Below are 17,827 nucleotides of genomic sequence, written 5' to 3' on the forward strand. Positions count from 1 at the left end.
GCTCAGAGCCATTTGTGGCTATTCTTCATGGCCTAGTGGTGCAGTTTCCATCATTTTATAAAGTCTTTACTCAACAAAAATAAAATGTAGTAAAGAGTTCGCTAAATACTTGAAAAAAACACCATCGGTATGTTTTATAACTTCCAGATTCTCTATGTCTATACCTGTATGTGTGTGTGTGTGTGTGTGTGATAAGCCTACCCATCACTTTAACGCCTCCAACCCAGGTTAGGCAGTGTCTAACCTGCTAGTGAATGTCTGCTGATAACAACATCCTTGCATTTGGAGACGAGACTGACCACAGACAACACCAAGAGTCAAGTTCACGGCATACCCTTTGGGAGAAATCCTCCTTCTGGAGCAGGTTTTCCACTTTTAGAATGAAGCATGAAAATCAACATGTATTTTATCGAAAATAGGAAATATTTAATGTATATAAATTTATTTGCTTTGGCAATTATTTATTTACAGTCGATGATTGATACCAACAATTGAGGTAAAAATATACATGAGGTATAAATAAATATTTAAATGCAATATTATATTTTATTTCCATTGGCAAGAAAAAGATGAATAAAATACTGTAGTATCTGACAAACAAGCTTGATGCAGTCTCTTTTCATCCCCCTGCCCTTTTCCTCTATTTTAAAGATGCACCATGTTGTTATTACAGGGGTGATGTGATTAGTATGTGCATAAAAACTAAAAGACAAGTAATTGGGTGGGGGGAAGTCAGAAGTACAATCGTATTTGTTTTTATTATGTTTTCAGTATTCTCTATGTCTTTTTTCTTCAAAGTGTGTCCCTGGGGCTCCAAGCATGGCATCTCTGAGGCTCATTACAAATGCAGAATGTCAGGCCCACCCCTGACTGCCTGAGTCAGAGCGTGCATTTTAATAAGATCCCCAGGTGATTCCTGTGTAGGTTAGAGTTAGAGTAGCACTGCCCTGTGCGATATGATGCCATTCATCCTGGTGTGCCTATTCTATTTTCCAAACACACAGTGTCCTACCTCTGGAGCAGGACCAGTGTTTAGCTAGATTAAACTTCATTAATGATCTTGTCGATGCATAGAAAGTAATCTGGGATATATGATTAAATTTAAGATGTCATGGCAGAAGCATATTTGTCTTGCTCACAGAGAACTGCCCAAATGGTAAATCATGGGCTTGCTGCCACCATCTTAAGTAGACATGGGAATGAAAAATTCCTAGCATGATTTTCCTTGCACCATACCAAACGCAGAGCTTTTTTATTCCTCTCAATAAGACAATTGCACATCTCTTATAAGAGAAAACATCACATAAATGCTTATAATACAAAACCCCTGAAAACAGTCATTTTTTCCCTCCAATATCAGTTGCTAAATCATATCCGTCTCTGTCATAGACAACCACAGAAAATCTCTCCTTTAAACAAAGCACAATAAGTTATTTTTACGACTAGAGTTGTATTACAATAATTAAAAAAAGCCAACTTAAACCCATTTGAAAATGGTTAAGAAAAAGTTAATTTGCTTAGTCTGTACAATAATAAATAAGGTGGGGTCATATGCATAGGCAGCTTGAATTGGCTAATGAAGAAACCTAGAATTAATATATCTGCTTATATTTTCTAAAACTAATTAAAATATAGTTTTGGTCTTATGTTAGTTAAAACCCTGTTTTTCAAATTGCAAGACTTTAATGAATTATATTTTAAGAATATCACATATAGCAAAATATAAATTCCCTGAAGCTGTGACTATCCAGGACTCTTGAGTGACCGTCATCTCCCTTTGTCTGATGTCCAGAGTAAATTCAGTGCAATACGTTGGTAATGAAATGCCAATTAACTATGACCACATAGGCCACTGGTCAAATAGAAGAACATTTAATTACATTATGGAAAACGTCTATGAAAACTTGAGACAACGCAGAGTCTCTCTTTGTGAATATGAAAAGGTATGACATGATATTCAGCCCTTTTTGGGGGTGGGGGTGGCGTATTGGTTTTGATCTGGTCATTGGTGTCCATCTGACATTGCACTGAATGAAACTGCCAGATGCTACTTGAAATCTAGACTTTGGCAATAACTTCTCACCCACTGCTTTGCTTTGAAGAGGAGTAAGGATTCCTTCTCGTGCTTTCTCCCAGCACTCCACTCTCAGTTTTTGAACAACAGAAACAAATTGGCAAAATGCTTAAGAACCTTTCAATGCTATTTTCCTTTGGTTAGCTAATCTTTGGCTAGACATCAAGTAAAGCTGACAGATGATAAATTTTCACACCTTGGTGTTAGCAGCGGGCTCTGCTTAGATTAAGGGCCAGTAGGGAGTAGGGCCAGGGAAGCTTGGGAAGAGCTGTGTGAGGAAGGGACTCACGGAGTCAGACAATTCTATATAAAATCAATATTTTACATATATATACAGAGAGATAGAGATATACACATATATGTACAAATGCTACATGTACATTTATTTACAGTTAAGAATATGCTTCTTAGAAGCTTTTAAATAGCAAATTAGGCAATGCATAAGGACTAATCCATTTCATTTTAAGTAGCATAGATACATGTTCTGATTTTTTAAAAAATATTATATTAGTAGGGATGTAGCCGTCTCCAGGAAGGCTGAAAAAGTTCTCAGAAAATTCTTGCATCTTCAACATTCCAACTTCGCAGTGTTTCCATTTTTAACGATTAACCACGTTCACCAGCGCCTCTCTCCTGCTCGCTTTCTCACGCTCACACTCTGCCACAAATGTCCGTTTTAGCTTCCTGTTCCCTGAGTTTGATGTCACACTGGGGAAAACTCAGATTTTAGTTTCTGGACCCTCAGCAAGGAGGGGCTGAAAAGAGTTTCGAATCCTGGCAACTTCTGCTGCACAGAGGTGTCCAAAGCCTTTGTTGTACCATTCTGGAGAGTGACCTCTGCAGGGAGAGAAACGAGAAAGGGAGTCGGGATGTCTTCTTCCAAGTCACAGCAGTCTGTAGGGCAGACAGGGCTGTCCTTGGGCTCCAGTCACCAGGACATGTGCAACAACCTAGGGCTGCTGCCTTGAGGATCTGAAGACCCCATTCTGCCATCAGCTGCTTATAAATTATACCAACTCCTTGGGCTAAACCAGGAAGATGCACACTGAATCTAGAATTTACTCAGAAAACTAAATTTATACCTACCTCCACCAAGAACTTAGCTCAGTATGCTGGGTTCCCTGAAGGGATTGAATTTAAGTTTGTTTTTTTTTTCTCAAAAAACAAAACAAAACAACAACAACAACAAAACAAAACAAAACAAAACCAAATGAAGGGAATAGCAACATTTGGATTTAACCTAAGTGTCCACTGGTGAATGAATGGATAAGGAATATGTGGCCTACACATACAATGGAATACTACTCAGTCTTCAAAAAGAAAGGGATTTGGTCATTTGTGACGATGTGGAGGAACTTGGAGGACATTACGCTAAGTGAAATATGCCAGGCACAGAATGACAAATACTGCATATTCTCACTATTATGTAGAATCTAAAATGTGGAACTCATGGAAGTAGGGTAGAATGGTGGGTACCAGAGGCTTGGGGTAAGGTAGGGGCTGGGAGATGGATGTTGATCAAAGGAGACAAACTTTCCATTTTCGATGGGGCAACAAGTTCAAGAGACCAACATGCTGGCTACCATGAATAACAATGTCTTGTATTCTCAAAAACTGCCAGGAGAGTAGATTTTAAGTGTTCTCATCATAGAAAATAAGAACATGAGGAAATAGATATGTGAATAGCTTGCTTTAGTGATTCAGCAATGCATTCAGACATAAAAATATCATGCTGCACACTAAATATACATAATTTTTGCTTGTTAATTAAAAGTAAGTGAATACATAACTTAGAAACAATAAAAAAGAGCAAAGGACAGGAGGAGAAATGTTAGAATTTTAGGAAATAGAGGAGGAATATGCAATCATCTGTAGAAGTCTGTTAATGGGAATGAGGAAAAGAAGTAGTGAAATTAGAAAACACAACAAGGCCCTGGTGAATGAGCCGTGTGTAAAGAATGCTCCCGAGACCGGTGCCTGCCATCCTCAGGAGCTGCCACTTACTTCAGATCTATTCTGCAGATGTGGGTCAGTCTGGACTTGCCGGAACCACATGGTTCTATTAAGTACTGAGAATCCATCACCACAGCCCGCACACCACCCATGAGTGGGGCTTCTTCGTGCTCCACAGAGAGGGACACCAGGGTGCACATTCCTTTGGGCAAATCAGTCTTCCAGGTCCTGGAGCGAAATAAGCTACACATCAGTTACAGTTAAGAGAGAAAGAGAAACCTGAACACAGAGCTAAGATTCTCCTGCCAAAAACATGGGCTCAAATTCCAATGTTAGTTACTTGGATTAAGCTAATGGTTTCCATAAGCTTCAGCTCTCAGACTCAGAGGCTCTCAGACCTGCATTGGGAACCCCAAACTGAGGCCCTGTCCTGGCAGGGGAGTTCCTGCCCATTAATGAAGAGATGACTTTAGGGTTTAGGACTCCCTCAATTCTTCCATTCATCTGCAGAGACATCCATGTGCTGGGCCCTGAGAAGCCACAGGGACACGAAGACACACGTGGCAGGAGGAGACACCGACGATTCTGAAACACCCTGATGAGGGCACTGATGCTGCTCTGCACAGAGGGCTCTGGGATGACGCAGAGGGTCAGAGGAGGCAACTGGGGAGGCTTCCTGGAGGAGGTGATTCGAGTCTTAAATAAACGATTTTTTGGTGCCTAATTAGAAGAAAACTAACCCCTGTGTGGACCTGTTGATGCTCTCCAAATGCTTCAGTGGCTCTTGGGTTGGGGGGAAATAATCATAGTTGATTTGACTCCAGGAAGGCACATGCTGGCTCAGTCTGGAGGACACTCACTGTGTGAACTGCCCACAGCTGTTACTGGCTGCCCCGCGAGGCCCTGAATTCCCTGACCCGGGAGTTATTCAAACTCAGTGGGGCTACTACTTGGAAAATAATTGTACATGGAGTCAGGAACCATGAGGGCATCCTGGTAAGCACCTCTTACTTCCCCTTCCACCAGAGAGACCTGTGATAACAGACTGTATTATAACTCCTACTCTTCATTTCGTGGCTCCTATTCCCTGGCTCAGGGGTCTCATCTGTGACTTCACCCATCCCACCACATGAAGAAGATAAGCTATCAGATATGTCCCATGCTATGGCTTTAATGTGCTCCCAAATTTTCGTGTCTTGGAAACTTGGTCCCCAGTGTAGTGGTGTTGAGAGGTGGGATCTTTGGCTGTGCCCTCATGGACAGATAATCCATTCATGGATTAATTGATTGATGAATCAAAGGGTGATTGAGGGACTGGCTGTGTCATAGAAGCAAGCTCTCTCTGGCATGCTTTCTCTGTCTCACCACATGACGCCTTCTGCCATGCTACGGCCTAGCAGGAGGCCCTCACCACATGCTGAGTAGATGCTGGCACCACGCTCTCAGATTTCCCAGTCTCCAGAACTGTGAGCTACATAAAGCTCTATTCTTTATAAATTACCCAGGCTCAGATATTTTATTATAGTAACTGAAAATAAATGAAGACACACAGCCAGAACTTGGGAGTAACCAAGCCTGACACAAATGCTCAGAAAGTTCCCCTGGGCTATGATCATTTTCTTTTCACGCATGGCAATATGATAAATAATGAAGACTGACAGGCTTAGAGATCTGTGGGGTTAAGACGGGAAAAGCTTCAGTAACTCTCACTGTAGCTCTTGAGGAGCTAGAGATGATTATAAAATGAGAGGTAACCATGGTGATCCTAAGAGATGACCAACCTCACACATGCCAGCCCAGATGGGCAGATGCGCTGAAGACAGGGCATCTCAACCCTGCCATTTCCTCATCACACCTGTCAGTTTCCACCTTCCTGTGTCATAAACGTAAGGAATGCCTGTTGGCAGGAACCAGGTCTGGTGCATCATCGTTAATCCTTCTAACTGCCAAGCTCCCCTCCAGAGTGTCATGGTCCACTCACTTCTCTTTCAAGTCTTGTATCCATGCAGTAAGACATAACCCTGACCACTATATTTAAAATTCCACCCTTACCATCTCCTTCTTATTTATTCCACCTAGGATAAATTAGCCTACCCCTTTTTGTTATTATTTATCAACCCACTTTCCCCAGTAAAATATAAATCCTGAGAGATCAGGACCCGGTCTGTTTGTTCACCTGGGCATCCTCAGAGGCTGAACAGTGCCTGGCATGAGGTATAATTTTTGACACACTAATAAATGGCAGTCTGGCAGGGTTGCTGTATGGGTGGAATGGGGGAGGCTCCATGCAGGGGCCCCCCCTCCCCTCCTCTGCAGGGAAATAAGAGGCATGCTACGGCAAGGCCCATTCCTCTGGCTGCACCCTGGACAACCACTCGACTTTCTGCTTGTGAGGATGAAGGCTGAAATTCAACTCCACAGATGACTAATGTCCCAACAACTGTTGGTAATAAGCCACCCTTATAGTCGCCCACATTCTCCACCAGGATCCCAAGGTTACTGGGATACACACATATATTTAGAGAAAACTCACCCCTAAAAGTTAAGGGCTTAAGGAGCAATACCAAAGGAATAAAGAACCCATGTGAAAAGTAACCCTTGGTTTGCTCTTGAAACTAGTTTGATAAAGAAACCATTTTAAATATACATTTGGGAATTTCACTAGTGACTCCTTTTACACTGATGATCTGTGAGAAGAGACTGGGTTTGCTTAGATTTTTAATAAAAAGGATATATTGATCTAATTACATTGTATCAGGTTCTTTAATATCCTCAATCTGTTCTTTCTGATGAAATATTGCACTTCTAGGCGAATTTCCTACTGTTGCTTCAGCATCTCATTCCAAGCCCAGGGAACAGGGGTCTGGAACTCAACTCATAAATCAATCAGAAACAATATTTCAGTGGCAGGCACAACACCCACCAAGCCTTGCCAGGCCCTGAAATCTGATTGTAAGTCCAGTGTCTCAGCATTTGCAGACCTGCAGGGCTGTGCCAAGGATTCCAGGCATGGTCATTAGTCATGACCATCTGAAGTTAGACAGAAGGGTTTTGAAATTATACACATTCCTGTGTTAGAGTTTCACCAAATGAAGACTTGCTTTTCCTTGGGGAGAAAGGCAAAGATCAGGAGAAAAGCCAATCAGATTCGATTTGCATAATTTGGCAGAAAGTGCAACTGGACAAACAGCAGCTATTCAGGGGCCTCTGTTCTGGGGAAATGAATGATATTTATGGCCTAATAAACTCTGTGCTCCACAAGGAGAGGGGCTGTAAGAGAGCTCGGGCAGAGCTGTAAATTGGGTGAAGAAGCAGGAAGTCAGGCATAAATACGGCCAAGTCAGGTTTCACTGTGGGAAATGAGAGGTGGCTTAGTGTTCCCAGCAGAGGCTGGATTTAGGTGGTAGAACTCCAAGCAGTGCTTACATTTGCAGCTCTCGTCCTGCTTTTGGAACAGGACATCATAAAACCCGGAGTCACGCTTACCTGAGAACCACAAAGTCTCTGGAAGGATGGGGGGCCATGCTGTTCACCACGTACTGATAGACTTCTGTCTGCCTGTCCAGCGTTTCCACCACCTTCCACTGCAGGAAGTCCTCGTCCCACAGGTGGCGCTCTCTCAGCACACGGTTCAGCACCACTGAGGGGGGCGCCTCCACCTCCACAGACGCCTTCCACAGCTTCAGGGGGTTCCCGTCCCCCACCTCGGGAAAGACACCAGTGGAAACTGAAGAGGTCAGGGTCCCACAAAAACCTGCCCCACTTCTCCTGGGGTTTAAAAACAATCTCTTATGTCAATGGACAGCGAGGCTATACACCTCTCAGTTTAAAATGTAAATATTTTAATCTTGATGCTTAAGAATGATAATGACAATCAAAAGAATAATTGCCAACATTCGAGGTGCCTACTGTGTGCCAGGCACTGTTCTAAGCATATTTGACTTGTTAATAGCCCCCTTCTGACTGAGGTTCTCTTAGAATGTCCAGTTTTCTAGATGGGAAAATAGAGGCAGTGACTTGCCCAACATTACACAGCTCTGGCAGAGATAGGATTGGGATCCAGAAGTCGGTACCATGGTCTGGACTCCTGACTGCACGCAGCAGGGCTGCTTAGCAGTCTCTAGACAGGGTCTTTGAACAGTAAATGTCTTCACTGTTCACCTGTGTGCTGAGTCCTATGGATGAGCAGCCATTTGTAAGCAAAAACAAATCCCCAGTTGTTAGATGTGGCTAATGGGAGATTACCTTTTTGAAAGCGAGGTCTGTGTTGTCGGGGCTGGAGCACGTGACCCATCCTTTGAACTTCTCCTTGGCTTCTTTCTGGAGGCCCTGGACAAGATGCTCCAGGTAAGTGTGGAAAGTTGCTCCACTCTCCTCTAGCTGCGTCCCCAAGTCTTCCAGGGTGGGTGCGTGGATCTCAGCCTCTGCATATGAGTTTCGAGACTGGGCCACCAACTCATGTGGGACCTGAAGCAAGGGGTACACAGAGGAGCAACACACTGAGGTAAGGGAAATGCTGAGACTAATGGTTAGAAGAAGCAAAGTCATTTCATCAACAACCGAGGTCTGAGCAATGGGCCAAGGGTCACATGGCTAGATGTTTTTCTAAGATCACTGCCAAGTCTGGGAGGGGCCTTCCTGAAGTTAGGAAATACAAATATGTTTCTGAGGTTATATTTATTATTCAGAACACTTCTATGACTTCCCATTCATTCTTTGCATTTTCCTTTTCTTTTCCTTTTCTTTTATTTTTATTCTGTTTGTCAAAATGTGAGCTCCAACAATTCTACTCTGTGAACAGACTTAATGCAATAGACTTGTGAAGGAAACATCAAAAACGACTTAGAAATAGCTTTACCTTTTTAGCACATTCTTCCCATTGAAAAATGCCAATTTTACTACAGAAAATATGCCAGAAGTCTTGTTCACTTAACTTCTTTGGCATATCTGTGGCTTTACTCCTAGGCTGTCATTACTCCCTCTCTCTCTCTCTCTCTCTCTCTCTCTCTCTCTCACACACACACACACACACACACACACACACACACACAAACACACACACACACACACAAATGTGGAGCCTAATCAAGCCCTGAGGTAAAATCAAATATAACAATATTGGCTGACTGGCCCTGAACCTGACAAAGGAAGGTGATGCAATTGTTTGCACAAAAAAATCATCATCATAGTGACTCCAAGTGTCTCTATCAAAGCCTGGACTGTATAGCTAGCTCCTCATGTTTCTTGGAGGCAAAACCCAGTGCTACGAAGCATACTATTGTCATCATAAGGTCAGGAACAAACAGATATAAACCATAAATGCAGCAAGGATTCCAAGCTTCTTATCTAGTTCCAAGAGCTAGGAGGAAGGCAGTAGAGCCTTTTGCTCACCTCAAACAGTTTGTTGCATTCCGTGATCATGTGGGCAAGACCCTGAGCTGCGGCCAGATTCTCATTGAGGTCCTTTTGATCTGGCTTCCCAGTGGCATATTTCTTCTGGATGACTCTGTAATTGAATGTGAGTGCTGAGCAGATCACAAACCAACGAGCTTTTCACAATACTGAGCACATGCATCCCTTTTGTTTTCTGTTCATCCCCAGATGCTATCCAGAGCCCAGCCGTTCTCATTTCCAAATAAAAACAATGACCACACATCTTAGATATTCCAAGGCAGGCTAACAGCCCAACAGCTCACAACCAAAGCCTTGGAAAAACACAAGGGCAGGAAGAGCTGTGGGAGGAGAAATGCATCAATTTTTTTCTAAAGTTTGAAACCACTCAACTACATGTTCCTGAGCTTTGTTTTTCTTGTTTAAATATAGTCTTTCAAAATTAAAGATCGTAAAATACAGATCTGTGTACTTTCCCCCCCCTTCCCACTCTTACAAACAAAACTCCTCAGGCTTTCTGGATCTCAACTGACCTTCTTCAATACTACTTTGACAATTCCATGAACCTGAGTCACGTGAATGAGGTCGTTTTGGAGCATGCTCTGATTATAAAGTGAGAGCTGACAAAGCTTCAAGTTGAAATCTAGCATGAGAGGAGTTTATTTATGAATTGTGGGGGTGGCCTGGTTTGGGATTGCGGTTGTTGAGGAAAACTTACCTTGGAGAGCTTTCTTTCTTCAATAAATTAAGATGAAAAAGGGAGGGGGCCAGACACACAGCCAGGTTCATGGACGTCATCTGATTTTCTTCCACCAAGTTGACCACGTCATTTAGGAAGCAAAGGAGAGTCTGTAGGGCCTCCCTGTTTTCATCTGCCAGCAGCAAGATGGCGGCCTGCACAGCCTGCAGTCGCTGCTCTTTGGGGACGTCTGAGGAAAAGTGGGCACCAAGTCATTAGAGCCACGGCCTCCGAAAGAGTTAGCAGCAGAGTGTGTAATCTGCACTGCACTTCCTGACATCAACCACCAAAACCAAATGACTAATGGCACGAAGAAGTAACTAATGGCTTAGGCCTCAAAGATAGGTGAGAGGCAGAGCTGTGGTCTGGATGACCCAGCCATACTTAGAAAGTAACACATACTTAGAAAGCCTGTCCTGGCTTTTCACACTCTGAGAAATCAGTCTGGTCATTTGTTTTCAGTTGATTTTTCTGTAGTAGACAAGGTTGGCAATGGACTGAAGCTCTGCCAACTTGTTTTTTTTTTTTTTTTTTCTTGCCCATCCTCCTCACCAGACAGCTTTGGAAGCACCTGTTAGGATACTCAGGGCTCTACAGGATGTGATTTGAAAGTCACTGAGTGATAGGACAACAGCCTGACCTTTTCCTCCCATGGAGCAGCCAGATCATACTGCCAGCATGGCCACAGTTAACCGAGAGTGAGAGTGTCCAGCTGGCGCCTCCTGGGGCACTCCCAGAAGGTCAGAGGCTTGATGGTAAGCTTGGTACCTCTTCCCTTCCTTGCTCCTGTAAGTCACCAGGGTTTGGTTGGGAAGAGGTACTCAGTTGACTTTGGGTAGAAACTCACTCACTTGTCCTGTAATCTTGGGGGATTATGGAATAGAGGTTTTGCCTGGGGAAGAGGAACTAGGCTCCGTGAGGTTATAAGGAATGGGCAGCCCTTCTCAGTTTCATTCTTCTTGAGGGTGGTCCCTGTGGTGGTGGTGGTGGTAGTGGTCGTGGTGGGCATTGGCTATGCAGATTTAAAAGGGAACTAACTTGACATTATGAAGTGAACTACATGGAAAAGTCACAGTGAATGGGTGTTAGGTGCTGCATTTTGCTGCCCCCTGGCTGTGTTTGTTTAATGATCCTTTAGGTTTAATTTACTGACACAGTCAGGAGCTCACTTCAGTTAATACTGCTGTCATTAAAAGGCTGCTTTCTGGAGCAGAAGTCTCCACACTAGGACATCTGTACTCCCAAGAGGTCAGGGGCAGGGTGTGCTCATGACAATCCCTTGAGGTGTGGGAAGAAAATGTTAGAACTTCCAAATGTGTTTATATTTTCTCTTGTCCATTATAAATACTGCTTGAGTTGCCTTATAATGTGCACTCTAAATCATATATCACACAGTATATACATTATTAAGATAAATAAATATACACAGCTTTTTACCACTGGCAGGGGTGCATGATTAAAAAGAAATTGGTGCTTCCTGCTCCAGACTGGGCCACGGTGTGTGACCTCTGCCTGGGTCCTGAATGGCCAAAAGACTTGTGGTCCCTGTGGGTTGTCTGTGTCGGGCTCTCCTGTGCTTCTCCAGCATCATGTAGAAGGAGCTTACATCTCAGAGATGACCAGACTCTTGGCTCCAGTCAGACCGCAAACCCAAATTTCTGGAAAAGTGTGACCCTGCATTCAGCGTGCTGAAACCCATCCCCACCCTATGGTATCTATTATGTACTGGTACAAGATAAACTGGGTTTATGGAGAAAAGCCATTTTGTTTAAATGATAGCAAAACCACTTCCTCTTTTCTTGCTTGTGTTCAAACAGGTACTACTTAGGATTTTAAGCTGGGTAATAGTATTATAAATTTAGCTTGAGCCACTAAGCCGCTTTTAAATATGCTGCTATAGGTAAGATGTCATCGAAAGTTTAACTTTTTTATTCCATGCCAAGATTTTTTCCTATACCATCATTTTAAAGGAATCATCTGTCATCTTTATACATTGTTTTAATTTCCTACTTGTTCTTTTATCCCTCAGAAAATATCTCCTATACATTACTTGCTACTAAAAAGGCTTGAGAAGGTACCTACTAATCCCTCAATTCACATTCATTGTGAACCTTTTCAACTGTGACCTTTCTGTTATACATGACACTGCTGTGGTTCCTGCTTTTCTTGGCTCTTTGGAGACCATTGGAGATCTGCCTTTCTAAGTGCTGAGAATTTATAGCCAGGTGGCCATCAGTCCTTCACTCTCAGCATCCTCTCTATTCTGAACCTTTCTTCTTTCTCCCCACAAGTGAGCTCCCCTTCTCTTCCTGTCCACATTCTCTGCGTTGTCGAGTCATACAACTGTAGGGCTGTCTTTAATCTCTCCATCCTTTCCCCTCTCATAGACTGGTGGGATTAAAATATCTTCAGGATCCACTCCACACCTTATTTATGTTCATCAGCTGATGAAAGCCCAACAGTTGAAAAACAGAACTTCTCTGGAGAACTGGGAGGGGAACTGTTCCTCTCTCCCCCAAGAGTCCTCTGGAATCTTTGACAGCAGGGTCTATCCATGGACTGTCCTGTTTCCAGTTTCTAGTCTCACTGCTGGAAGTCACAGTAAGTAATCCAGAGCCTCCATTAGTGCATCGGCTCTCTTGCCCTCCAATCTTGCCTATGAAATACCTCCTGCACACCACTTCCACATTCATGGATCAAAAGTACAGTCCTCACCAACTTTCACCTTCACGGCAAGAACAGGGTTGGCTCCATACTCAATACTCATTCTTCCCTTTCTTCCTAAGAAAACATACATTCTGTTCAGGGATGAACTGTGTTGGCTTAAACCAAAAATGATAATCCCATTCCTCGTTTCATTGTCTGACTTAGAGAAGAAGACATAAAGCTTCTGCAAGATTTATCTCCCTGATAAAAAGAGACATATGCCCAAGGAGGACTCCCTGCCCCTCTATGCCTTTGAATGTGATTTTATGAAGACATGACAATTATAAGTTGTGGCAGTCATATTGTGACCTCAAAAGGAAGCCAAGAGAGGCTGACTTTGCCCTGGCACCACTGAGTTGCAGAATTACTTAACATTGCAATGTTTTAATTCTGATTTCTTGTCAAGTGAGACAATACAATGTCCTTATTGTTTAAACAGTTGTTTGTTGGACTTTTGGTTGTTTTTTGCAGTAGAGAGCATCATAACTGGTAAGTCCCTCAAACATACCTGAAGGTTCCCCAATGCTTAATGGATCAAATACAGACCTCTGCTCTAATTTTCAATGCTTTCCTTGTGTGATCCTGGCCTAATTTTTCAGTGTCATCTGAAAAGTTGTACATTTAGTACCCCTGCAGGACAGATAGACAAAACCTTGAGCTGCTCTGACACATGCTCATGCCACTTGCTTCACCTAGCATGTGTTCCTCACATATCTCAACCTTTGGGTGTCATTTTCTCTTTCTCCAAGTCCTCGTCACTCATCTCAGCTTTCTTGGACTTGTCTTTGTAACCTTTTTGTGTTATTTTTCCCACCTTGTTGTATTGCAGTCATTTATGTTCATGTCTCGTCTCTTTAAGTTGTAAGATCCTTAAGAGCAGAGCGTGAGTCTCAGGCAGCATCCATATGCTCTGCCACGCTCCACACCACACCCTGTCCATAAATCCCACTCCGAAAATGTTTGCTCAGCTAAAATAAAGCCCTGCTTTGATCTGGCTTTTTGGTTATATCTCAGAAAGAGCCAAAGACATTTATCTCTTGGAAATAATCTAGCTTTAGACGTACACTAGTGTCGACTTCAGCCCCAGACCTGATTAAATGTCAAGACTCATATGGGATACTTCCAAGTCATAGGGAGGCTTAACTGAAAAATGGTGTTTGACCTCTCAGCAGCCCTTTCATGAACACCCTGTGTTTAGGCTCCAACAATGTGTATCATTATTTCAACTTAAGCTATTCACTTGGAGAAAATAATATTTATTTAGTGGGTCACCACTTTATTCTGTTTCTACAAGTGGTACTAATTACAATCCTTTTTGAATTTGTAATATTATACACTCTTTAAACATATTTAGTACAGAAATCCCTACAGTGGGGATCTTCAAATTGGGTCAATTCCATGTCAAGACCCATTTTAGGCATATTTTGCTGTAAACTGAAAGTCCACTGGCCAACTGTTCTTGTCCCCCACTATAAGGAATTGGGACTTGGGCTATGAAAGCAATCCATAGTCCTAATGTTATCATTTCTAGAAAAGATTCACATCTTTCTTTTTTTCTTTTCTTCTCCTTCTCCTTTAATACTGGGGATTGAATAAAGGGGCACCCTATCACTGGGCTACATTCCCAACCCTCTTGCTTTTCTTTTTTATTTTGAGATAGGGTTCGCTAAGTTGCCCAAGTTGGCCTGAAACTTTTGATCCTCCAGCCTCAGGCTCCCAAGTCACTGGTAATTACAGGTGAGCGCCACTGCACCTGGCTTTACATGTTTGTTTCTAATAATCTCCCTTTACAATGACCTTTGGCAGGATAGGATTTTTAATCAGCAGTTGTTATTTTGAATAATTATTTTAACTATAGTGGCTTTGCTCTGAGAACTATTGATTTGACATTATTTAAAAAAAATTCCAAGTGAAAATATGAATTAGTTGCATTCAGCTGAAGCATTGATTTGGTTTGCTTGCTTTTCACCAATTAAAATATATCTGCTTTTTAAAAATTTCTATTATTTTAATACATTCAGCTTTAAATTTCCTATATCCCAAGAAAATGTGTACTTTTAAAAAAATTAAATGTTTTAATAAATACCCAAATACAAAATAAATTTGAGCATGTCCCCTTATCATTTGAAATTTCTTGAAAGTATATTATTGAAAGTTAGTTTGAGATCTTACACCAAGAAAGCTCTATTGAGAAGAAATATTTTGATGTCAAAAAGATATTTTCCAGTGCATAAAAAATGTTGTGGAGATTCTACACCAAACTCTGAACAAAGGTTATTTCTGGAGAGGAGATTAGGGCTATAACTTTTACACCCTTCTTTATGGATTCATGTGTTAAAATTCAATCTATAGGGTTTTTTTTTTTTTAAATGGTTTGGATGCACATGAGAACACTGATTGGTATGACCCCCACTTACACTGATAGATGTGGAGGAAGGTCTCGCTGAGTTTGTTGGTGAAAAGAGGCTCAGGAAGGTCCCGGAAGAACTGCTTCACCATGTCTGCCACGTCATAAGCGGACTGGTCTTCATAGCTGACATTCTCAGGAAAGTTCTCGTTCATCTGACGTAGGGCATGGATTCGAGACTTCACTCCCGACTTTCGAAAAAGACCCACCTGAAAGGAGCCATCAGGACACATTAGCTGGGCTATCCTTTCCCTGACACCAGAAGGCTTGGGACCAGAACTAAATGAGCTAGAATTGCATTTTTATTCACAATTCTGAATACTCCTGTAGCTACTACAGGCAAAGCTGAACAATGATGTCTCTCCTGTGAAGTGAAGATAAGAATAAGACCCCACTGCCCCGGACTGTTGTGGAGACTGAATGAGAAAACATATGTGAAGCTGCTGTGTGACCCGTAGAGTTCTGGCACACTGTAGATGTCAATATTGTGTTCACTTATTCAAAAAGTAGTGATTAAGCATCCACTATGTGCCAGGCATTCTTTTGCTAGGAGTCATTAGGGAGCAGAGCAGACAATATTCCCTGCCCTTTAGCATTTACACTTTCATGGGGATTTTGAGAAAGTCTGGGCAATGAAAATTTTCCTGGGAGTAAGGTGCTTGGTGGAAGGAAGGGTCCAAGATAAGCAACCATATTTAATACCCCTTGGAAGAGAAGTCTATAGGGAATATGCCCATGCAAGAAAACATTATTATAAGCACATAATTTGATTTAGGGTCTTATTTGCTTAATCCTTGGCACCATGATGTATGTGGCTCCTATGCCTGGCACTTACTACTCCACTTTGTTTTGTATATAGACCCCTCTATTGAGAATGACAATTGGGGGGCTTTTATTCAGACATGATCATGTCAGTCTTTTTTCACCTATAGGACTTAAACACCTCCCTGCTTGACAAATAAACAGAAAAATAAGAAACCAAAAAATAATGGCCTGAATAGGGATGAGTGAGGTAGGCAGAGCCCTCATTGCAAGAGTGAAGATCCTGGCCTGGTTGGGCAGGTTAAGCTCAGGCCCTTGAGAAGCCCTCCCCACCCTGGACTTGCTTCCATCCATAAAAAGAACTGAGCTTTCCTGGGAGCTCTGGCTTACAGTGAAAGAATGTCTGATCATTTTAAATGCCTGGAGGGCATCAAGTTTTTCAAAACTCAGTTTTTTTCAATCTTTATTTTCTACTCCTTTCATTCCTCAGTGGCTCTGAGGTTGGCCCACTTATGCAAAGCAAGGTGGGAACATTCCCAAGTGGCTGGATGGTAGATAGTGGCACCAGAGTTGGCAATGAAGAAAATATGAGCACAGTTGTCTCGCCAGCTCCTCTGTGTGCCAAGATCGCACCTGGGCCCTGACCCAAGTTCAGGTGTCTGACAAAAGCTCTCATGATTGTTGCTATAAATGAGAGCAGCCCTAAAACCCCAGTTCTTTTGAACTGCAGTAAAAGCAAAGGAAGAACTCAAGGCCATTAGAGAACACTCAGGTTTTTGTATATGTCAGCTGCATGGATCACAGGGGAAATTATACAGAGTTGCTTTTTGTGGTCACAAAAACAGAATCTTAGCAATATTTCTTTGCATTCCAAGGCTTATCATCCTAACCCTAATTTCACAGGTCAGGATATTCAGACATATTATCACTTTAAATCTTCAATACTTTTTTTTATTCTTAAAGATTGAAGTATCTAGAAAATGCAAAATTGCTATACTTAGCTTATTCTCCATAAAAAATCTAAATAAAAGTTATCTTTCTTTATCTGGCAACTACTCCATGTTTCATCAAAGTGCATGAGAAGAAAGCATGCATTGTTAAAAGAAAAATATAAGATATCAGATGGGTGATTATTGAAGTGAGATGCATCTTTCGTTTGTTTACATTTTGAGTTTTTAATTTTGGAAGAAGGCCCAGGACTGTGTACATCACAGAACTGTGCTGCATGGGAGTTTTCAGAATCTCAATGCCCTGAAGGTGAATTCTTAAGTGTAAGTCACAAATATTTATCCTCATGTGAGTTGGTATTATTTCATTTGAGAAGAATTCCTATGTTTTTTAAACAGCAGAGCAATATTGATCAGATCTATAAAAAGAGTGTTTATGTTTAAATTGCTGAGCATGTTTTTCTTGTCTACTGTGTCCTTCAAGCTCTGTTTCTAGGTCCATACTAATGTGCATGCACATACACTTCCCACAGGTGTTTTCTTTGTATTGTTCAGATTCCAAGTTTCTTTCTCTTTTCGGCAAATGTTGTTATTTTAATTATTTTAGACATGTCTGGGGCTCTCCAGTGGCAGGCTCTGAGCTGTTTGTTCTGACTTTGAGCTCATAGGATGTCTCAGGGTTGTCAAAGATTTATTTGTTTTGTTTCAAATTTTGACAATAACATTCCCACACTGCGCTTACCTTCCAGGGGACATGGGAAATATTTGTGTGTTCTATGGATTTCTGTTGGAAGCCAGAGGAAATGTCCTAAACCTAATAAAGGAAAAGTGGTCTCAAATTGGTCTAG

At 42.0% G+C, this 17,827-nt stretch overlaps 1 protein-coding gene across 3 annotated transcripts in view; it reads right to left on the reverse strand.

Annotated features, from left to right (window-relative positions):
* Positions 1 to 457: 457 nt before the first annotated feature.
* The window catches only part of Stard13 (StAR related lipid transfer domain containing 13), a 342,624-nt gene continuing 325,254 nt past the window's right edge, over positions 458 to 17,827 (reverse strand). For all 3 annotated transcript variants that reach the window (XM_077795155.1, XM_077795154.1, XM_077795153.1), the window contains 7 exons: positions 15,281 to 15,479; positions 10,137 to 10,347; positions 9,419 to 9,533; positions 8,273 to 8,494; positions 7,514 to 7,731; positions 4,079 to 4,255; positions 458 to 2,911 (listed from right to left, as the gene is read on the reverse strand). In XM_077795155.1, the coding sequence (XP_077651281.1) occupies positions 2,794 to 2,911; positions 4,079 to 4,255; positions 7,514 to 7,731; positions 8,273 to 8,494; positions 9,419 to 9,533; positions 10,137 to 10,347; positions 15,281 to 15,479 (1,260 nt within the window). In that variant the 3' untranslated portion in view covers positions 458 to 2,793. The remainder of the gene's footprint in view (positions 2,912 to 4,078; positions 4,256 to 7,513; positions 7,732 to 8,272; positions 8,495 to 9,418; positions 9,534 to 10,136; positions 10,348 to 15,280; positions 15,480 to 17,827) is intronic.

The sequence above is a fragment of the Urocitellus parryii genome, chromosome 2, assembly GCF_045843805.1.
Source record: "Urocitellus parryii isolate mUroPar1 chromosome 2, mUroPar1.hap1, whole genome shotgun sequence".
Classification (NCBI taxonomy): domain Eukaryota; kingdom Metazoa; phylum Chordata; class Mammalia; order Rodentia; family Sciuridae; genus Urocitellus; species Urocitellus parryii.